Below are 24,547 nucleotides of genomic sequence, written 5' to 3'. Positions count from 1 at the left end.
CCAAGGCTACCTAAAAGCTGTATCAACCCATCGAGGGTCAACATCGCGTGGACGCAACATTTCATTTTCAATTATCTCTCGATCGATTTACACGATCAAATTCTGTTTTCTAATATTACGACTATGAAAGAAGGATGAAAGATTCACTTCGTATTTCTGTCGTTAGCGTTTCTTCCCATGTGTATTTTACGATAGTACGACAGTTAAAGATATCGCATAACGTTATGCGAAACTATATCGTTTGATGGTTAATAGATCGACATGCGTAAATGTAAGCGGTAACACAACAAGCAAATACGACACGTCAAGGGAAACTTGATTCGCGAGCACAGCTCCGAACGAAAGGATAGATCGCGTGTCCGCCACTATTACTTGTTTACCGATTGGGTAAATGCAATCCCGAATATGGTAATTGAAGCGTTAATAGATATCAGATTATCAAGCACGATACCGCTGCAAACTTTCCATGCGTGTGATTGCGTTTAATTCGTGATTCTCTGCGAGTAATTAAGCCGCACATATAGCACTCTCCGAAGTTATTTAATCGAGAATAGTTTCGATCTCACCTGCCATTTTCATGGTTTGTTACATCAACGAGGAAATCGTGTCGAACCATTTACGCAAGAAGATTCGATCGATTTGATTCGAATTACGAGTAGAACAACTAACGATAGTTGTAAGATTGTCTTTGCTCCACGTTATCGAACTCGCCGTTGTTTTCTCACTGATCGGTGTTCTTATTTTGCCACGAAAGTACATTCTGAACGCAACTTTCGTGATAAACGAGAAGGCAAATTCGCCGAGACTTGAGAAATCCCGTTTTCACGATGTTCGCGAAAGATTTTGCTCGTTATCTGTCCGTTCGTGTCCGGCTAATCTAACTGTAATAAAATAATCGCCGTTTCGCTCAGTCTTTAATCCACTTAATTGCTTCGTTCAAAGCTGCACGTCTAAATTAGACTCTCCTTGAAAGCAGCTCGACCAACACACCGCTATCATAATACGGAATAATTGAACGATCAACTACGCGTTAAAGCTCGTTTGTTACTGTTCCAATATTTGACTAGTGTGTTTCGAATTCCTAGACAATTTAACGCGAATTTAACGCAGGAAGGTTATTGACGGAAAACTCGTTGAAGTTGATCGAACAAAACGGTCCATGAATTAAACATAAATACGAATATTTCACCGTAATGCACAAAACGTTCGTGGTAAACTTTTATGAATAAATTATGCAAAACGTAAAATCACGCTAATGTAGTATCGCGGACATAAGGAGTTAGCGATACAATGTCGCGAGAGCTGAGGCGTTTTTAAACCACATACAATGTCGCGAGAGCCGAGGCGTTCTTCAATCGTATAGTTTTGTAAAAAGGGCCTACGTGGCCTTGGCCACGAGCGGTTGCGGAACACGTGCGTGGTGGGTCTACGGAAAGACAAAAGAGATGCGAGAGCAGGGCAGTTTTAGTTTGGAAGTCGGAGAGAATAAATCGAGAAGTCAGAGAGCGCGAGTTGCGTTGTAGAGTATAGTGTTGCTAGCGTCGTCGAGAGAGTGTGGTCCGCGTGAGAGAGAATGTTGGGTCCGTTGTGTCGAGAGTTGCCTAGATTGTAGCGTGTTATTGCGATTAGTTCATGTTAATCTACCATCGTTTTTCTGTCTATATTTGTACAATCCATTCATTGTAAATAAACTACAAATACTAGGATATAATAACAATATATTCCATTGAAGATACTACACTAATAACCTAGAGTTTAATGTATCTTAATGGTCACAGATAATTCAGCCGCGCATCGATCTTTCCTTTAAATTGCCCTTACGAGTCTGCACGAAAACGAGCTTAGAATTTAAAACAAGATTCAAAGTATTTTAAGGATGTTCGCTACAGTCGAGATCGAACGGGCCAAAGGAAAAATTCACCGATGCCAAGAAAACGTTGGTTGCGGAAAATTTCAGCGAGTCCCGATGGAACCAGACGTTTTTCGTCGCTCGACATTTATGACGCGCGAAATGTTAATTAAGTCGACGGAAGAGAAACTTTTCCGTCCCAAAGGTTCCGCTCGAACGCGCTGCGACTCGCGAAATAGAGAAAACTACGAGAATAGGAAGGGTGAAAATGACCCCGGAACGAATTAAAAAATTGGCCCGTGCAGACGCGCGTTCAGTTTCAGCCGATAACGCGGCTCTTCGTCGAGAATATGTGGCTACAAACGGTTTCTTCTCAAACCGAACGAATCCAGTTAGTTTTTATTGGCATTTTCGTTAGAGGATCGGATAATAAAATTAGGTGAATTAAATTCACGAAACGGTGCCGTTTCCTTGTTTTTCCGCGCCAACATCGAACGGTATTTTTAAACGAAAAGAATCGTCTCTAAGTATAACGCGTTCCGTGTTAACTTTCCATTTACTCCACATAGTTGAATAACATGTTGTTACACGTCGTTACCACGTGGTTCTAACACGTAACTAGCGATTATAGTAATTCGAGCCTTCAACTACGCTCTAGAATATCGCGAGGAATTGTTCAATTTTTGAGGGGGTTAATTTCTGGAAAGAAAAATTCTACGATGTCTGCGCTAACTTCTCAGTCAGAATCGAGTGGCACTTGGAAGAATTTCTTTCTATCGTCTGATATGCTTCCACCTTTTAACGTCTTACTTCGCTTTCGCGATAGCAGCCAGACGTTTCTCCATCTCTCCTTCTCTCGAAATTTCACAGATTCTATAGGATTAATAGGAAGATCTCCGGACAATGCGATTTCAATACAGTCGGTCGTCCTAAGAACTTTGATGGAGCGCTACGCATCCGACGTCGCGTCTCATAGAGCAAGTCGTCGCCGGAAGGTGCAATTATCCCGGGATTAAAGAGGAGCTTTGACAACTAAAACTTTCTCACGATCATTTTCTCGTTCATCCACCGTGCATCATCGACTCGTTCCATTTTCAATTTCCGCGGACAACCGCTAACATCACTTTTACTCGGCATCTTGCTTCTTCAGCTACGATTCTTCGCGAATCGATCGCCAACCGAACGAAAAATTCATTCGCGAAGTTCGCTCGATCAACTTCTCGTTTTATTGTCAATTTTAACCCTTCGCACTCTGAATTTCATTTCAATTTCCTTACCAACAGCTCGCAACGATTTTAAGTGTTTCGTTTGAAATTTAACTAAAAAATAAGACAATTTAAATAACTGAAGGAAAAAACGAATTCACTTAAATACCAGTTTTATTCGCGCTACTGTTGTATTTTCTCATTTTTAAGCCTATGATATATCTCGAAACAATTTCCAGGATGCAATCCTGCTTTTCTTTCGTACGTTTCACAGAAAGACGTGTTCCTGAAAGAATGTCCTGAAAGAAGCTGCTGAGATAGAGAGAACTGGTGTCGATTCACACTCGACGTAGGAGCGTTAAGGGTCAAAGCCTTCGACCGGTCGTTGGATTTTTGTAAGATGCGAAAAGATCGTTGTCGGTGGTACGCAGAAATAATGGAAACGACGAAAACGAAAGCACGAACGATGGAAACGATTCGTTGCAACGATTCATAACGGTCGCAGATCGTAATCAAGGCTAATTGCAAGTTTGTGGAAAACTAGCGGAAAACAGGTTCTGTATGGGAACATTTTGCTAGAATAATGATATACGTCTGATAGTATTTTCGGCTGGTACGGCGCGTTCTGCATACAATGAATAATACAACGCGAAATTGGTGGAATTAGCATGGGAATGTATCGCATAATAGAGAAATCGGAATGTTCAAAGCGCGTCTGAATTTTTCATCTATTGCGCAAACATCGGTCGTATATTCGGCGAATGAATTGCACGAGCAGCTATTATGCTTGATCCTAGTCGACGATAACAATTGTTACGCGAGAAGTTTCGACAGCGATGCGAAATATAGCTGGCAACATAATGAATAATGAATCACGAGAGGGATACAGATCGCAGACAATTATAAATCGTCTGATTTATATTGGCACCGTCAGTTGCGACGTTTTCCAAGCTGCCAGCAATCGAATTTCCTTAATTTTACTTAACGTAGGGAACGAACTGTCTCTGCATCGCGAACGTTGTTTCAAACCGATAAATCTTGCTTATTGTTTCCTACGTGACCATTGTACCGATTGACAAGCTCGATGGAAAAGCGATGCAAGTGCACTTTTCTTTTCTTTTTTTATCAGATAAATAGTCTTTTTATTACCAAAGTGGCAATAATGTGTAGTTATACGTTGCAATAGATTGTAGGCATTAGTTTTAGATGCTAGAGATAAGAATATGCCGAGTGCAATACAAGAAATGTAAGGTTTGTAAAATCGAAAGTTTGTCCAAAGCCGACCGGACTAAACTAAATAAATAAATAAATAAATAAAAATAAAAATAGTCTTTTTATTAGGTTCTAACGTTAATTGTTATAATATAATTGTTTTGTAATTATATAAAAGTATCTACTACGAAACGATACAAAAATACCTTGATCCGATTAATTATTACGTAAATGCTACAATAAACGTAGCACTGTGCAAATATTCGTATAGCCAGTATAATATGCGCATTTATTTAGTGAATTGAATTTAGCGAATATTATAAATTTTCAAAGTTCCTATGTAGAGAACCGTCAGAAACGTCCTCCGAGTATTCGACTTAACACGCAGTTGCTGAAATTCAAGATTTTCTCATCTGTATCACATGCTCCCTGAACCCTTCAATTAATTCATCTAAACGACCATCAAATCCTCTTTGCATAATCCTTGCAATCAGAACTAAAGCAGCTATTACTCTCGTTCCCTATCCCAGACCAAATATCAATCTGCGAAACGCGAACACGATTACGAACATAACCGAGCATGATCTCGCGCGGAACGATAGCGACTTCCGGTTAGAAGCAAAGTGGAAGGTACGTAAGCTTTTAGAATTTGGCTATGAATTTACGATACTGTAGCGTCAAAAATAAAACGTCCGCCTTTCTCGGCTACACTTGCTGCGTGATATCGATGTAACCGTAGAAGCAAACGAAACGTTATGGTTGCCATGTTCGATCGACCGATCGTGGTTTTCCATGGATCGCGCGGAACAACGCAGGATGATACCGAACGCCAGCTTTCGAAAGTCTTTTACAGCCGTACAACTATTTAACAAATTACAACGAGAGCGTAGCCAATTAAACATTGCGGACAGTAGCGCGGTACTGGCGTTGATTTATCGCCCTGAAACAAATATATTTGTTCGTTCATAACGATGAATCCATTGTGGTGTTTGCCATGGAAAACAAGGGAAAGGGAGTGTGATAGACGAAGAGAACGAGACAGAAAGTAATCCAGTTAGTCGCAACAATGCGTCCTAAGCAGGCGAAACGTTGTTTCTAACGACGTTGCATTGGCATAATCTGTTCGAGTGACAAACTTCGAAACTATCTCTATGCTCGTGTCTACGATTGACTGGATAATGAGTGTCCGGAGGAAGTAACGAGGAAACTACGGGGGCGAATTTTAAAGAGTCAGGAATGGCTGAGCCGAGTCCGGTGTCTCTGTTTAGCCGACTCGTTCGAAACAGTCGGTGATTTTCATCGGATCGTTTGGAATTCATTTTCTCTGAAGCGAGGGGAAAAACGAAAAACTTTCTGTTTATTCGGTATCCCTCTGTTTTCCTCGGTTTTTCCTCCAGAAACGTTCCGTCTCTTTTTTAGGAAGAAGGATACGCGCTCCTAAAAAATTATGGAACGTCCCGTTATTACCAGCGCTACGAGGTAACAAGATTTTTAGTATTTATGTGCTCGAATCAAGATGTCTTGGCAGATGTACAACGCTATCGTGAATTCCTCTCTCTCTCTCTCTCTCTTTTCTTCTCTCTCTTTTCCTCTCTCTCTTCCTCTCTCTCCGCGCTATCTACGGGTAAAAGTTGGTTGCGGAGGTGACACGCGGAATTTGTTAAAAGTACGGTAAATCACGTAGCCAGCAGCTGAAACAACCTTCCAAACTTCTGACGGACATTATAAACTGCGCAAAACAACCGCAATTCCCCGTCGCGAGACACAGATGTTCAGACGTCCTGGTCTTATCACGCAGCGTCGCAAAAATGAACTTTCGTGTTTCGATACACTCGCGATCCTGTACTCTGGACTTTGCCGACGTTACGAGACTCTCATCATCGCAGGATCTTTCTCTACCTCGCGAAGAATCCAATGACAAATGTAAATCATAGGAAACGAGGCGACGAAGTCGAGATTCAGCAGAAATTCATGATTCGCCGTGTGAAAACAATATTCAGGGAATATTTTCAAAATTCAGAATAGAAATGACTGTTTAGAGATGGTAAAGCGAGATTTAGCGGTTTTGTAGCCGTGTACACTGCCGTTCGTATGTTTCCTGCAAATTCCGCACAATTTTTTCATTCCGTGGAAATTTCGCGCAACGTTTAGTTTCGTACGAAAGGTGACAGTCTGTTTAAACGATTAACCGGCCATGATTTTGCAGTTAGCCAAGACAATTATATGATAATCAGTAAAAGCTGTTTCTCTAAATAACCGGAGAAGTATAATGAATTAACCCTTAGAGTGCTATGGATGCATATATGCGTCTGGCGAAAGTCATCGCTGTGGACTAAGGACGCATATATGCGTTTGTCAATTTTTCCGAGTACCTACGCAGAAGTAGTACTATTACGGTTTGTGTGAGATAAATATAAATGCATTTCAATGTTAATGTCGCGTTCGAAGAAACTGTCTTTTCTTTTTTTTTTTTTATTTAATACTTTGCATTCACAATTTGTCCAATTTGGACATTTGGTAGAATGATCGTGCCGGCACGACACAATTATCAAGAAGAAAATGTGTCGTTTGTGTGAAAAATAAGAGAAGGAACGACAGATAATGCGATGTCGGATTATGTATCGATGATTGTTTTGAAATTTTTCACGCACAACTGAATTATTAACTTGTGTTATATTTACTAAATTTAGTTTTCTAGTTTACTACCCAAATTCCAGTTTATTGTAAATTTCAATGTTTATAATAAATAATTAATACTAAAAAATAACGCTCTTGAATCATTTAATCTCGTGCAAAAGAATTACGATAACTTATTACGATTTGCGCTTTGAATAGTCACTCAACAGAGTTCAGTATAGCGAAAAAGTATTCAGTCCACAGCGATGGTCAGCGCTGGCAGCGTGCCGTCCGTACGGATAGCATAGGCCCCGAGTATTCAGCACTCCAAGGGGTTAAGAATTATACGTATTTGTCCTCGCAATTCCCTAAATTTAAATCTCATCGAAAAGTTTTGTCCGAAACAGCTGCAACACTCGGGAACTTACCGAAAATTTCAAGCAAAATGTGGAATTAGTTAAGAACGAATACGATAGAAAAATTAATAATACTTGTGGGGGATGGTTGGATCGTGTGGTTTCAATGACGAGATAACTCGATGTTGAAAAAATAATTAATAAATACAGAGAATGTTCGCTAAGACGCTCGGTACTAACTGATTCGCTAAAGACTGTGTATTGATCGCTAATAAAATCGCTCGAGACTGAGACTGAAAAACTGGTCGCTTTACGATCGCGTTCGTTTATTTATAATGGTCGGGGGAGTATCGGAAAATTTAAATTTGATTTTGTTTGATGGTTGCACGTAGCGGCAACGTTGTTTCGCATGGAATTTATTTATTATTACATTATGTACGTCCTAACGATGTTGATGCTCCGAGATAAAACAACAACATGATTCGAATTGTCCTGTAACTCATGTGCCGCTGCATATTTAATTAAATCGATAATAGTGAGAATCGATTAAAATTGTCGTAAATAAAGATGAGATTTTTATTGTAACGTCGAACCTATGAATCCCTTATTCGACTTTTGTAAAATTCGATAATTTCTATGCATCTCTCCACAAGATTCAGATCGGATAATAATTTTGGAATAGTTTTCTAATCGTTGCGAGAATAATCTCACTATCTGGAAATGTCCTACCATTTACAAACGGGTCTGTACGGGGATCTGCAAATACCGTTGCCATTTTCGTGTAACCCTGGACCAAAAACAGTGAGAGGTCCTGCAGGAGGTCATTTTGAACCTAAAGTTCGGGTCCTTACGACCTCGTGGATTTAATAGGGACAGTCAGACATAAAACATGCGGTTGCTAAACATGGGAAAAGCAGCACGTTCGTGCAAGAGAAACCTTGTGCACAAGATTGGTAACCCAGGCCAGACAAATCCGCTCTGTTATGGTCCGCGAGAGCGATATACCGACGTCGTAAAATCGGTTCGAAGTTACAGTTTACATGTTTCGAGGATCGAAATTTTTACCATCGCTATTTTACGGCCTCCCTGTATCGCTTATACCAAGTGTACTGAATTTCACGTCTAACTTTATATCATTGAAGCGGTTTTTGCCCTAATGGAAGAGGTAGCAAACGAAGCGTAACTTTTTAAAGACATTAGGGCGAAAGACCGTGTTGAAAATAAAAAACGCGTAAATGTTTGAAGTAGAAAAGTGGAGAAGTTTTCGAGAATATCGAGAAAATCAACAATTCTGTACGTATAATTCTCGTTTTGTAAGAAACGCGTCCCTATAATGCTCGAGACTCTCGGAAGTGAAATCGATCAATCCCACTTTTCGTCAAAATCTCAATTTCATTATTCGGCTGAATGTTGTATTTCCAAGGAAACGGATTACCTATTTCCGTAGATTGACTTATCGCGAGAAGATGCTAAAAATGAAGATGAAGAAAAGATGATAAAGTAGCAATAAATTTGAAAAGAAGAAATTCCAGAATTATTTGTATTATCAAATATCATTTTTATCTCTATCGTGCCAATTTCTTGTTTAATCTCCGCAACCTCGTTAATCGTCTTTCTAATTTACAGAGTTACTCGGTATGGTTTGCCAACGATGCTGTTCGACGTTGTTTCGTAGCTTGATGGTCGGCGTTTATTTTAAACGCGCACTCCACTCTGCATTTCGCGACACTCCGCCGAAGGATTTTCTCAATGTGTCGTTTGTGTCTTTCTCCTCTTTAATCTCGATGATCTTTGATGTTGTTCAAAGGATGACAATTATGCAATACGTTAATTATGCTGCGACTCGCGCGATGTTGCAGTGTGTAGCCTTAATAGCGAAAGGTCCGTGAGGCGTGAGATAAGCTCGCGTAATCAAAGCATTCCATTTCACGTAACCTGGCGTGATATGGCATGGCATGGCGTGACGCGGCCAAGTATGTTTCTGCATTCATGCACTTTTGAACGTACTGCCTTGTTCCTTGAGGGTCGCACAACCTCCGAGCACGATAAAGGGGCTAGAAATTTTCAAGGACTGCTCGAAACTTTTCAAATTCCGGCCAGTTTCTTGCCTAGCAATAAACGTCCCACTAAAGGGATAATTGCGAATCCTGAGCTTCCCCATTAATCGTAACTTGAAGCCCATGATTTATAAGGAAAAACGTTTCGTTTATAGAAAAGGGAAGAAAAATTCCTTTGACTATCGATTTAATTAACACGGTGCGGCTGATACGGTTTCGTTTAACCCGAATCCTTGTCCATCGAGATAAAACGCTAATCGCAAGGTTCAAGGATGAAAAGAGAAAGATTTCTTATTGTTAGTCTTTCGAAGATTTCTTTTCCCGCTGGTAACGAGATTGCACTCTATTCGAATATTTAGATTAAGATTAATTTGTAAAATATTTTGACGAAGAAGTAATATTCGACCTGAATCGATTAAACCCTCGGGGTTCATCGGAGAACGTTTGAATACGAACGAGAATTACTTAGGGAAATTAGTTGATTAACAAGACAGGAACTTTAACGCTATCCCTCGGTTATGATATAATGTGACACGTAATAAATCATTCCGATAAATCTTTCCGATGGTCTTGAAACATCCTTCATAGGTGTTACAGCCCTCGGACCCGTGAACAAAATCGCTATAAAAATTCATACGCGATTGACACCGTTGTTTAACGTAATTTTAGATAACGCTTACATAATCTATCGCAGCTGTTTGCATGCTCGTGCGAAACCCCGTACTGGACTCGGCCGGTTTGCTAATTATCGCATAATCTAAAGCGAGCAACTCGCGTGCAAAGCAAAACTGGCTTAATGAGTCCCCCGAGAAAAGTAGGAAAGAATCAAGGACGATCGTTGGATCGAAAACTGACAACTTGGCTCTGACATTTTCGTTGCTCGAGACGAAGAAAACCCCTGTGTTTCATCGTGATTCTCCATCATCTTTTTTCCGTGTTATCTCTCGAAAAACCCAACTGTTCGATTAAAGAAGAGGATAAGTCACGATCGAATCTTCTTTTGACCATGGCGAAGTATCGAGAGGAGACGAAGAAGCCCGGAAACAACGTCCAGGAGAACGATTTAACGTTATTGAGAATCTGATTTTGTGCGAACGAACGAACTGTGAGATTCGAGTTTCCACGAAACGCCGGTTTCGAGTTCGAACGGTCCATTTGTACCGCGGAAAAGTTTCCCTAAATCTGCTGAAGAATCGGCTAGACTCGGTTTCCTTCGTTCTCTTTCCTCACGCAGTCGCGATAAATTTCGTTATCGGAAATGTACAGAAACTTTCCAACAACTTTCAAATTACCGTCTTACTTCCGGCAATCAACAGTCGTCGGATTATTACACGAACGTTCTTCCACCGAGAAAAGTATTTGAGCATAAACTTAGTTCTGTGTAATTTGTATAAATTAACTTGTCACGCACTTCTGCGTTCGTTTAATGATAATTTCAATGGCTTATAAAGTAACAATTTTCTATCGCCATGAAAAAGAAAAGAAACGCGTAACGCTAGAGCATGGATTACAAAACATTTAAAGTTAAATCTGTTGCTGGCTTCCAATTACCGCAGTTGAATCTCGCTCTTTTTAATAAACGAAGAGACTTCTAACCATCTGTCTACCAACCTTATTTTTACCGACGACGTTTGCATACTGGGTCGTTCAAGTTCACGCAGTCTTTTTCTAGGTTTCTGTGTTCTAAAAAAACCCGAAAAGATTCACGATAGCTGTTGCAAGTTTGTAGAATATCATCCGATAACTTTTATCGCTACGTGTTACCTTGATTTTCCGAAGCCAAGCAAAATTTAAACAAAAATGTGGACAAAATGGAAAATTACTTAAAATTGCTTAATTTTCTGATTAAAAACGACTCGGACTCGTGCGAATAGACGTAAATGTTCTAACAAGTGGTCCCAAGAGATTCAAATAAAATTACGCGTATGAATAATTCTTTTATTTCTTCCTCAAAGTCAAGAAATTTATTTAACGACCAGAGATACACGAAAAATGCTAGAAAATCCCTTTACTTATAATCGAATAATCGAAAAAAGGAAATATCATCGGCCTGTTTACCTCGACGCCTATTTATATGGCGTAACTTATAAAGGGACGCACGAAAGAGGAAACGAACGAAACAGTCGCGTACAATGGTAGCTGGAGTTCTTGGATCTTCACGGACGGAAGGAGCATACTTCATGAGTTTTCTAGCCATGCGACTTTTATGAAACGTTTACGTTCGAAGGATACGCGGGCGAACCATAATCTTTTCTTTTCTTCTTCTCGACGACACCGGTTTCTCCTTTTACAACTACGCGACGCCGGAACAGCCAACGCTAGCATTGCTCGTACTCTCCCGCCCGTGAAAACACTCGCCGACAGTGCAGGCGAATTGTGTATTCTTCGTCCGCGACTCGTCCAACGCACGCGAATTTTTTACGGCAGGCCGAGAAAGGTGGAAAAAATGGTACTTTCGTGTTTCGAGTCTGCGCTCTTTATTCTTTTGCACTTCCATTTAAACGTACTCGTTACTTTCGTCAAGAAGATGACTTCCTCTTCCGTATTTTATTATTATACAGGTCGATAAGTTTAGAAGGACCGTGTATACACGGCAACTGGTTATCCGTGTGTTTCGTTACCTACGTCACTTACATCTCGGTTAGAGTTCCGTTTCGCTGCAATCTGACTTACAAATCGGTCTACCTTTCGATATTACGATATAAACTCAAAGGAATTTGCCGCGTCTCGTCGACCAGAGACGATACGTTTTCCAAATAACCAGACTGCATGGTGGAAGAATCCGCGGGAGAACAGAAGCTTTGCCAGTTACACTGCGCAGGCTTTAATACACTGATCTTCTAGGAGTGGCTTCTCCCTTGTGTTGTGTCTATTATGAGGATTCTATTCCTTTCTTTCTCTTCTTTTCTCTTACCACGCACAGCCAGGAGAATAGAGGACGAGGAAGAAATAGCAGCGATACCGCGGCGGAGTCGCCGCTTGCCGCGAACCAGAAACCAACTCGTTTGTCGACGATTCAGTTTCTAAGAAGATTGATACGATGCCATCGATTTTATTGAAAAATAATACCAGTCGAACGGCGTGTATTGTGAAAGGACGTTTACGCGGAAGCGATCCGTCGTCACTTTCTTGGTCGGAACGACCCCCGACCTGCCTGATCTTATACACATATTTTCTTTAAAAACTCAATTTATCCCCATCGTACCGTCCTATTCCAGGCTCCTTTTCCTTCTCTTCTTCTTTCCTCCTCCCCCTGCTCCTCCTCCTCCTCCTCCTCCTCCCATTACTTCTTCGAGTTTAATCCCAGGGAAAAGGATATTAAATCAGATAAGCGGCGTCTCGCGGGAAAATGAAAAGTCGACGAATCAAAAAACGGAAGATGAAGACGGGAATCAGAAACGGGAATTAGAATGCATCGAGGACAAAAATGGGGCAAGGCTTGAGGGGTGCGCATACGCTCATTCACAGAGCAGGCGTACGTGTACACGTAGAGGAGAACCGTGAGGCCTTTCTCGACCCTCGAATAGACAAAGAGGCGGTAAAATAGCAGGCGAAACGAAGAAAGATGGTGTGCACGTTGACCCGTTCGTGGTTTCTTTATTGCTTTTTGCGATAAAGCTCACGCTAAAGATCAACCTTAAAGCAGTTCTTCGTCCTCGCGAGTAGCAAGAATTATAATGTGGTCGACGTTCGTCGGATGGTAAAAAAAGATTTGTTAAAATCCATCGTTCGTTCGTTCGTTCTCGCTAGGTTAAGACAGGAATATTCGAGTCGAGCTCGAGCTATTCGACGCGCGATTCACCAAAGATTATCAACAATTTCGAAACGATCTATATTTGACAACTGCACCATAGGATTATTCGAATCATTTTCTTGTTCTTCGATATTTTTCTCTCGCGCAACCTAAAAGGTACACACGATATTTTCTCAGCTTTTCGTTATTACGTTAAAGACCAATGATGTCTCAGCAAGTTTGTCTATTCGATACAAAATTCAAAACTGAATTGTTTAGACGTTGAATGTTGCGTAGCTCGATTAACTTGCACGTCGCTATAGTCGTAAACCGGCGAATCGAAAGATCTACAAACTCGTAAAACGCATTAATTTCCTGTTCTTTCGTTCGAGGTTGCTATAACTTAAGATGCAAATCCTCTGGATGGTTCGCCCATTCCTCTAATCCTAATTCCCCGTCCTGACGGCTAATTAATACGGTCGCCATTTGTCACAGTCGCGATAAACCATTTCGCGAATCGCCATTGTTTCGAAGTCGACGTCGACGTCGACGTCGACGGCTCTATACACATCGCGGCCGCTGTTTCAAGCAGACGTCTGTTATTTGGTATAGACAAATCGAAACCAGCGTAAACTTACGGACGCCTTAACGAAGGTGGAATCTTTACGAGGACGATCGACCGCACGGCTACATTTTCCATCGGCGATATCGTAATTCGACGACGATCGGCCCGTTAATAAAGTAACAATAAACGTCGGACCTGGACCACGGAGAGCACACCGGCAGCAGTTCGAGCAGTCCTGGGTTTGTCTTTGTCGCCGAGGCAATCGATAGAGCTTAATTGACTCGAACATGAGAGAGCATTCGTACGTTCAACGTTACATCGACTCCGTCGGCGAATCGGGTCACGGTTTCGACTGTTCCGAAATTTTCGAAGGCCGTTAGTCGAGCCACGTTAAGAGAAACTCGATCGTGTGGTTACCGCTACTATTTCGTCCAGCCTTTGTACAAAAAATATATATATTTCAAGAGGAAATCAATCGTTAGCGTTCAAGAAAGCTGAAAGCTCTCGACAAATTTTCGGCTCGTTGTTCTTACTGCTTCCGATTAACCTCATTGTGCCGCGTAAATTATTCCTATAAATTTAATTGGCAATTGAATATTTACGCTGCCGATTACAAGTGCGTTGTACCAAATGTAAAGATAAAAGAGCGGAACTAACGTAGAGGAAAGAAAAGAAACAAGTCAAAGAGAGGAGCAGCGAGAAATTGCGGTTTTGCCGTTTCTAATGTTAACGCGTATACATTCGTCGAAGCAACTGCCAAGAACTCGATAGAAGCTGTGCAATATCGAAAACGAGATAATCGAAATGACACGCAGGTGTTAGGAGAAAAGTATTGTACGTAAAACACAGATAAACGATTGACTGCACAATGGGCTGGATAAAGGGGTTACCGTGAAGAGTGTTTCGCGATTTAAATCATCCAATATGCACCAACCCCGTACCTCCCCCATTATACACGCTCCAAGTGACGAATTAAACCTCCAATTACAACTTCGATTAATGACCACCGTTGCGGCTGGATAACAGCAAAATTTTTCAAACCGAACACCGAGCAGCAAACGAATTTTTTTTTTTGTTTTGTTTGAAACGTTCATCGTGTTAGTAGCTGCGTTTTCCGCTGCAACGAGATGAAATAACTCCCGGTGATTAATCATCTCGTTAAAAAACTTGCAGCCATCCGTCCTTTCGCATATCGATACACCAATTGCCGTTACGTGTACGTTAAAAAGATGTACGTAGAGTATCTCTGGTTATCGTCGCGTGTCCAGAATTCTGGCTCGAAGCATCTTGACTATTTTAATGGCATTAAGTGATTCGTTGAAACAATTGGAAGGTAACGAGGCGGAACTATGGTTTGAAATTGTTCGAAATTCAACAGAGATATAACTTTCAATGGAACGATTGTTTTACGGTAATTTTCCTCTCTATTTCCTTTTCTCGGTTGGAGAACGTAGACGTTATAATAGAATCGTACAATTTATGACCTTTCCCACAGGCTTAATAGAAAGTAGATGTCGCGATATTTTATAGGTTCAGTGACACGCTGATCGGCGATAAATTACACAAATCCATCAAACAGCTACTTGCAACGAAAGCAAAATAACGACGAGTATTTCCTGGTTGGAAAATTATCTTAAAGACCTTGGTACGCGTGGCGATCGTGACGAAGCTGTTTGAACATCGTGGAACTTAAAATCGTACGGTTCACCGTTGATCGCCCGTATTTCCAATATATTTGTACCGCGAATACGTTCGTACGTCGCGACGTTATATATTCATTTGTTGCGTATAAATACTCGCCCTAGATGCTTCTCGTGAAAAATTCCTTGAAAAATGCAAACAGAAGTCGATGAAATGGCCCAAAAATATCAACGTGCGATTCCATCGAGTATCTAAATGTAGGAATTTTCGCGTATCAACGATGACACCGATAACGCGGAGTATACGATATCATCGAATCAGCGACGATAAAATACATTCGATAGAAAGAATTGATAGCTTTTTATATGTGAAAATCGTAAATAGAAACTAGAAAAACGGAAACTCGGTCGAAAAGCGTATTTTCGGAGGAACGACGGACAATTTAACGAAGTTTGTAACTTTCGCAGGGAGAAAAATACGATAACTGCTGATGATAACGCTCACCGTCGATCCAACGTCAGGCTGCCAATAGTCGTCCAGCGTTCTCTGTTCGAGGCTCGGCCGTCGTATGCACGCCGCGCGTCACATTTTTGGTCGTCAGTTTCCGGTAATCAGCCGTTCGATCGGTTGGCTCGTCGAGCCACAGCGGTTCGTCGATTTCTATCGTAGACTATATCGTCTGTGTAGAAGAGAAACAGAACTAAATTAAGACGTTGGATGATCTCCGTTGCAAAGAAAATCGTTGATGGTTTAACTATGGTGATATAATTATACTTTTTTCTTGTATTTGTAATTATACCAGCAAGCTAGTATCGAATTTCTCTCTGGGGAGAGTGCAACAACGATCGAAGAACGTAACCGACTAATGGACGACCAACTAGATTTACGCGTTCTATCGAACTAACAACGAAACAAAAGAAAAACTGACTCGATAAACGTATAAATGACACGCGGTGATTTATGCTCGGCCAATCGCGCCACTTCTAATTCCCAGCCAATACACATTCTATTTAAGCCAGGCCATCGATCCTTCTTTCCTGCGACAGACATTCTCATCTTTTACATTCAATCTCGAAATTGAAACATAACGAACGATAGGAATAATTGAAATAAATCTTTTAACCGCTAAAACTTATGAAACGATCGATCAGCCAGGCTTGTTTAAAGTCTTAACGAACTCCCCTTAGGTCGGTTAATCCTGCTCGATCAGTAACTAACGACTAACACCACTCTGAATACTACTTGATTGCCAAGTACAGACTAACTGATTGCTTGCAACTCTGATTGCTAACCGAATCCGAAATGCTGATTCCAACGCTTAAGTTACACACCCATCAACGACTAATCGTAACTTTATCGCACTATAAAACTATCGCACCTTGTCTCTAACTCTAACACGTAAGGAGGTTTTCGTGGATGCATAAGAAGGACGATCTCCGTTGTTGTTACGTTGCTCGAGAACGTCGATTCGCAATTTCGTCTGGTCGCAGTCCCGTGAACGACGCAGGGTCAAGTTTAGCCGATCTTGGTCGGATTAACCGTGGCAGGTTTGTCGGCCGGAAGCACGTTCCGATAGCGAAAGAGGGTATTTTGCAGCGCAGCCGCGTTTCTACGCCAATAATTCGGAAATTTCGCTTCTCCTTCGGCTTCGATATGAACGAACAGGATTTCGTAGTGGCCGCCGCGCCTTCGCAAACGGAAAATTTAATTCCAGTCTTAACCCAGTTCCGGAAGAATGCGCGCTAAGAAGGACCTCGAAACGAGCGTCGATACGCTTTTGCATGCGCCACGAGACCGCGTCGAAGCAGCTGGAATCAACAAACCGAATACACAGAGCTAGAAATACCGTATAAACAGAGAATTCGACTGTCCGATCCTTCTGCAAACCAGAGGAGAGACCGTAGTCCTCTTTTCGCGAATTGCGGACGAAACTAGAATTCGTGGAAATTCCCAGGCGACGTTGCACGTATTAACATCGGCTCCTTTGTCGAAACTCCATGTCGTATAATTAATACCATTGTACGAGCTTTCTTGTTTGAACCGCAGAATCCCTAATTATTATCATGGTTGTAGAAATCATCCAAGTTACCAAGTTACTTTACCTACACGCCCCGAGAACACCGGCGCCAGTGGAAACGAAGATCTCAGATGTCGTCGAGTTTACAGAAAGGGTGAAGGTTGATGGAGCGATTGTTTGATGTAAAAGATTGATTCCTAACACGCCACGCTTGTGTGTAATATACGATATGATCGAAGATCCAACGGTGAAAGTCAACGAAGTGGCGATTTAACAAACACGCGGTATTTCAAATTTTTCGATAAACCATCCGTCGATACGTACAGGATTACGTATTCCAGGATCATATATCCCGATCATCGAGGACATTTTTCCCCGTGCAAGTCGCTGCTTTTGCGTCTCTTTCCGGCCAGTCGTATATCAATGGAACTGCCGATCGAATTATCGTAAAATCGTTGAGTCGGCTGAATTCGCGAAGAAATCGTCGTAGCTCGTTTCACGCTACGCTTTCCATCTACCATCGTCGATTCGAACGATGCAAAAGCTATTAATTAATACGCAGCCGTCTCATACAAATAGCATCGACGCGGTGAACGCCGATAACATAATTTCGCGAACGATCCCGACGTATTTGATTTACATATTCGATTACTAATGCCCATTAAACAAAATGAGCATAATTTGCACGTTTATAACCGAAAAGTATTGCACCGACATTCCGATAAACTATCACGGACGTGGGCATAAAGGCAATATTATGGTTTATCGATCTTGTCCACGGACCACTCATCAACAATTATTTTTCCATTGTCTCGATCGAATCGTATGAAACCGAAGTTGTCGATGATCGGGCCGATATCCCGTACACGATCATTGATCTCTGCAACGTGTCGAGTGGTCCGCGCACGTGTTCCTGCCGTTTTTCGGATAATGCAGACACGTTGGTATTGCCGAATTTGTGGCGCGTGTAGAACACATGAAATTGCAGCAGTTTCGCTGATCGCCGTGTCGATCGGAGTGTTGATAACCCACGAACGGAATACAAGCTCTTTCGTAGATTACAATAGACTTTTAGGTTCGTGGCATTTCTTCGATGATCTACTATCTGAAGAATTTATAACGAAAGAGATCGATATTGCCGGTCATCGAAGAAAATTCTCCATTTCGATTTTTCTTTCGAATTTCTAACGCTTTATCACGCTTCGTAACGTACCGATCGCGTGAAAAAAGATTGTACGACGGTGAATATCGAACCGAATTCTTTTGTTCGGATAATATAAAACAATATTGCTGCGGTCATTAAAACGTTCAGTAAATTTCACGCAAGCTTGTCAGGCAGAAAAGAACTCATTCGATGTTCCCCGGACGCGACAGATCAAAAGGCTCGGCGCAAGTTTTTCAAATCCTCTTTCGGAGTCAGCGACATTCTGCTTGAAGGTGCATCGCAGTTCCGCTCGTAAGACGTTCCCCTTATTTCCAAATTCCCTTTGATATCTGAAATGTCAGCGCGCCAAGCACGACGTAATGAATCGAGCGACCATCGTTATTTGACTGACCGACACAAAGAAATTCCTCTGCCTAGGGAGCTAGTTTCAACTTTGTCGTCGGTGCGACTCGAATTACCTATCGACCATTGCTGATAAAAAAAAAACCAGACACAGAGTCTACAGATACAACAGCGGAACGATGTGCAAACTTGAAATTAAATTAACTTTCTGTCAAAGTGGATCTCTGTTAAACGTTTTTCTCTTATTCGTGAATTAACGTTCGTGGCTTAAACGATTTCAATGGCGTTGTAAATGGAAAGACTACAGAAGAACGGTTCCGCTAACATAATAAAGCCATTACGCAAAGCGACATCACTTTTATACATTTCTCCTTCTTTAAACTCGCCTGTATTAATCCCGAAATCTCGTAATAAGGAGCGCGCGAATCAACAATTTCCTCACGAGATTCTCGATAATGATAAATTAATACGGCAGAATGTAGAATCCAGAACGAATTATATTCTAATTCGGCGGAAGTCGCATCGTTGTTGCCACAGCATCGAGACATTTTGCTTTACAGAGATAAAAGGAAAGACCGATTGTACGGGATCTTTACCGGTGTACGATAACCAAATGTAAAATATAAAATTGTTGATATATATGTAGTATCGTAGACAAAAGGCCTAGGAGTTAGGGGGTGAACCAGATACGATGTCGCGAGAGCCGAGGCGTTCTTCAATCGTATAGTTTTGTAAAAAGGGCCTACGTGGCCTTGTGTGCGTGGTGGGTCTACGGAAAGACAAAAGGCATGCGAGAGCAGGCAGTTTTAGTTTGGAAGTCGGAGAGTTTTAATCGAGAAGTCGGAGAGTGCGAGTTGCGTTGTAGAGTATAGTGTTGCTAGCGTTGTCGAGAGAGTGTGGTCCGCGTCGGATCCGTTGTGGCGAGAATTGTCCAAATTGTAACGCGTTAGTGCGATTAGTTCGTGTTAAACTACCATCGTTTTTCTGTCTATATCTGTACAATCCATTCATTATAAATAAATCACAAATATCGGAATATAATTATAATATATTCCATAGACGATATTACATATATAGTTTGATAGAACACTGATACGTAGAAGTAAAAACTATAGAAATTAGAAAGTAATAAGCGTGAAATATTTGCAAGGATCAATTATATATCGATAGAAGAATGCAAGCTAACAGAAATCAAAGAAAAAGCATTAAAAAGAGCAGCAAGGTACGAGGAGAAAGCCTTGGAATCAAAAAAGGAAACTAGCAAAGGAGTGCATAAAGGAAAGAGAGAGAAACTGGGGAAATGGCCAGGAAGAGAGAAGTGGAAGAAAGAGAAAGAAGGGACCGGAAGAGGTGAGAAATGGAGGGACACAGATGGAAGCAAGAGAAGAGCAAGAAAGGATGACAGCGGACTAAATTATAGAACAAGGAAGAAAGAGAGAAACAGAAGAGAGGGGGAAAAGGATAAGGGAATCCAAATATAACAGACAGTACAGAAAAATCGCGAAAGAAGAGTTACCAAAGTACTTAGAAGGGAGGATGAAGTGGAAGAACAGAAAAATATTAGCAAGATTCAGAAGTGCAGACGAGACCGAAGCAAAGGAATACTGGAAAGAAGAGGGAGAAAAAAGATGCAGACCATGTAAAAGGAAAGAAGAAGACTCGAGACATGTAATGAATGTGAAATAACGCGAGAACCAAAGGACATGGAAAAAACACTGAATGAGACTGGAGAAGGACTAACGGAATTAAAAGCAATAATAGAGAAGAGAAGTGCGATACAAGACGGGGAGGAACGACAAGAAGGAAGCGCAGCAAGGAGGCGAAAGCCCAAAAGTTGCAATAGTTGTTAGTCATTAGTTTTTAGCTTTTAGAGATAGAATAATTTAAGGGAGTGCAACACAATAGAATGGATAAGAGAGAAGGTAGATATACAAGAAGCGAAATGGGTATAAGAGATGTAAAACCGAAAGTTCGTCCAAAGCCGAAAGGCACGGACTAAGTAATAATAAATAAATAACAAGAAATATTTGCAAGAATCGGAATAGATTCGATGTTCGCCTATGTAGGATTGAATCATAGACATATCGCACTGTTAAAATATTTATTCACGAAGCGAGACACGGATCGCGATCATGTTAGCGAGAGCTTTACGATTTCCTTAATCCACAAACGTTCGGATCATCCAAGCGAACGGAATCGGTCTGACGATTTTAAAGGCAGCATATTTCGCGTTCGAGCAAACGCACGTGAAATCCCTTCCAATAGCGTGTGTAATTCGGTGTAAACGTGGAAACAATAACGACCCCTCGTCTGACGACACGACACGTTTCAACGCCTCGAAACATCTTCCTTTTTCTTCCCTCTGTCTCTTCGTTCCCGTTTTTTTTTCTTTAAGAATTCACAGTTTCCGTTCTAAAGAAGAGAAGAAAGGGAGAAACGTTAGTAACGAAGTAGTCGTTTTTACACTTGGTCGTTTAATACGGCGCATCTGTTACAAAATCAACGAAGCCTCCTTCCTTGGAACAATTAGCGTCACAATTTCCTTGCGCGCACCCTACGTTAATAACAATGCAATTACAGCTCCGCTTTCGCCGCCGAACGCAATAACTCCTCCACTCAAACTCTATTAGAAGAAATTACAAACAACAGCGGCAATAAATTCGCGCAGAAAGCTTCCAACCTGATGCGTTATTTACGTTGCCTCGTGGAGGTCAGGTTCGTGCGGCCTTAACGAGCCAATAAAGATGATATAGAAGTCACGATTTTACTTGATAATCGTGGAAAATGAAAACACGAATGCTCCTCGACGAGTAATAAAAGTATCGATGTTCCCCGGCACCTTGAAATCGACACCTGATATACAAGTTCCGGAGAGTGAACTTTCGCGGAGTTCATCATTCTTACCACGATTCTCGATGATTCGATTTCAGAGAGAAAAGAGGGGCGAACAGAGTGAAGATAGAAACCTGTGGAAGACGATATGGAGGGTGCATTTAAGCCACACGACATTGAGCGGCGGAGTGTTGCTGGCAAGCTTCCACCGGAAAATGAAATTCTCGGCCCGGAGTTCGCCGATATTGAACGAACCAGCCCTAATGGGAAGCAGAGGAAGCCGAAAACGAATCGCGGCCTGTCCTCTTCCATGGTGTTTCTACAACGCGCCATTTGTCAAGCTCGCGCTGTTCTAAGTCGATCTAAAAATCTTTTGTCCTGTTAAGTAACTGTCTGACTCGTACGCGGTCCATTCACTTTGATGGATGCCAATCTAACACTTTGCAGACGAAGAGAATCGTTTACGTCGAAAATTAATTTCGTTCCTATTCTAAGCTTGGAAAGAAATGTTGTAAAATCCCAGCATACTTATCGAAGTTTCTGCTGTATCGAACAATCATTCGCGCAGTCGAATATTCGAAATATCTGTCGGCGTAAATATCAATTCTTTTGGAAGAAATTATAGGATGAAATATCACTTGTTCGCCCGCGCAGGATTAACTGATTCTCTCTGCCACGCTAAATTGATTAATACCACTTTTGATAAATTCATCGGTTTCACAGTGGCCAGGTACACAGATAATATTTAATATCTGAAAAAAAGTATTCTACCCGTTTTAATTTACAAAAGTAATGAACGCAGCCTGTAAGCGGCTCGATTCTCCAACAAAATCGTTATTGTATTATTCGCTGCTCGGTTTAAACCATCGATTATTGTCAAGCTTAAATTGATAAACCGTTAAGTATCAAAGATATACCACCAGTCTGGTTGATCGGAGATTAAGAGCTGCAAAGAAACATACACCTAAATCAATGTTTGATAAAGTTGTAAAATTGCGTTAACGTGTAAACAAGCGTTGAATTTGCCGCTTTGGAAATACACAGATGCTCTCTTAGAGCGGCGAAAGATATTTTCCACTGAATAGAAAAGAATCGAATGGAAATCTGAAATTCTTGAACAACGAGGTCGAGGGAGAACGAAATAATAAGGGTACGAAATAATAAACGCGTTGCAGGGTAAACGAAGGCGAGAGAAACGAGGAATCACGAAGGGAAAGAAGACGAAACGTCGACTGAAAACTAAGAGTTAAGGTATAACGGCGCGAGGCGCGCATCGCATCGCATCTATTATTTACAGTATGAAACCGGTGAATGTAGAGACGACGCAGCTAAGACGTCCATTTACGAGTCCCTGAGATACGACTTCGTTTTTTCCTCTGTTCCACCTTAGTTTCTATCGTGCGGAGCAAAAGCTCGGAGTCGCCTATTGTCAGACCAAACCACAGATAGATAGAGAAGAGAGAAAGAAAGTATCGAGGGACAGGAGAACGAAACTTGCAACCACGAGCGGAATTCAGTCGTGGGATTTCGTTAAAGGAGTTTGTACGCGGAAACCGGGATACGTATTGGAAAGTCTGTAAACAACAAAACCTTTACGTCTTTTCCCCTTTTTCGCGTAGACCCGTGTCTGTCTCCCTTGACAGTATATGATTTTACACGGAGAACAGAAGCTCGGTTTTATCGCGATAAGAAGCGTATCGGTAGAGGATATCTGGAGATTCGCGGTTGCCTCGTCACGTTAAACGGATCTCCGATATCGAATCCTTTTCCACTTTTTTTTCATGGAAAGCTCCGGCTACACCGAGAATGATAAACTTCGAACGAATGGAAAGAAAACTGGTTAAAAATAATAGAATTAACTGGTTAAAGTGCAGCGATGCGTTAACGCGATATTTCATTTGTAATTTTTCCGCACAATTTTAATTACCGAGCTCCTTTTCTTAATATTGTGATTACGAAGGGAAATTCCCAGGATTTCATTAATCTCTCTTACCGAGGTATTCCTTCCTCTATCTGAACGATACAAATTTAGGAAATTCGAAGATACTCAAATATTTATAATACGATGAACCATTATTCGTTGGTTAATCATAGGAAATCCTCTTACGTGCATGCAACTTTTATGCGTTACTAATTTCCTTCGTTCAGTCCTTAGTGGATTCGTATAGTAACTTCTACACAATGCACAAGACCAACAAAATAATAATACGCGAAACGTTGAATACATCAAATTATACGATAAAATATTGATACAATATGCTATTTTGCAATTATAGAGGAATAACTTAAAAATAGAGAAAAGATATCGATATAAATCGTAATGAACGATAATAATAGAATTTACGATACAGTTACAAAATCGCGTGAAATGAAAAGTAAATCACGCTAGCGTTACCAGCTGCCGTGAGACGAAAAGTGATATTAATTTAACCCAACCTATAATCCGTTCGCTTATCTTATTTTATTTATATTACAGATGATTAGCATCAATGAATCGAGTTTAATAAACGCGAGACGTGTAAAGGCATCGTACCACGAGACGACGGGAATAATCCCAAACTCAACGAAAAAGTACGAAAACTATTTTTATGAATGTGTCGAAAACTAAAGCCGAGCGTCACAGCGATAACACGTATAGGGAAAAGTTGCTCAGAATGTTGTCCTTTGTACATATTTATTTAAAGGTCATTGAAATCCGTGAGGCGTGCTCTTCTCTGTGTTATTACCTTATATTTTTTACACACAGATATTAAATACATATGAAATATAAAAATATAGAAAATGATCGATCAAATGATCGATCAGAACAAAGAGTGTTCTGTCAACATAAGATTGATACGAGGAGAGGTAGCTATCTTAGCAGGGTTAAATTCACTCGATGTTTACTATCCGAACATCGTTCCCGAAGCGCGCAATCGTCTCCCGCGTGTCTCGGTTCGCAACTCTCTCTTGGGTCT

At 41.1% G+C, this 24,547-nt stretch overlaps 1 protein-coding gene across 4 annotated transcripts in view; it reads right to left on the bottom strand.

Moving 5' to 3' along the window:
* Positions 1 to 24,547, bottom strand: part of LOC122571471 (tyramine receptor 1) — a 70,218-nt gene that overhangs the window by 17,573 nt on the left and 28,098 nt on the right. For 2 of the 4 annotated variants that reach the window (XM_043735278.1, XM_043735274.1), the window contains exon 2: positions 15,739 to 15,913. The exons of 1 other annotated variant lie outside the window; for it this stretch is intronic. Coding sequence is in view for 1 of the 3 variants with exons in the window: in XM_043735263.1 (XP_043591198.1) it covers positions 567 to 579 (13 nt within the window). In the remaining 2 variants the exon portion in view is untranslated. Of the gene's footprint in view, positions 1 to 566; positions 937 to 15,738; positions 15,914 to 24,547 lie in introns of those variants that run through there. One more of the 4 variants, XM_043735263.1, reaches the window with a different exon arrangement.

Source organism: Bombus pyrosoma, linkage group LG1 (genome assembly GCF_014825855.1).
Source record: "Bombus pyrosoma isolate SC7728 linkage group LG1, ASM1482585v1, whole genome shotgun sequence".
NCBI lineage: Eukaryota > Metazoa > Arthropoda > Insecta > Hymenoptera > Apidae > Bombus > Bombus pyrosoma.
This window is presented reverse-complemented; position numbering and strand designations above follow the sequence as displayed.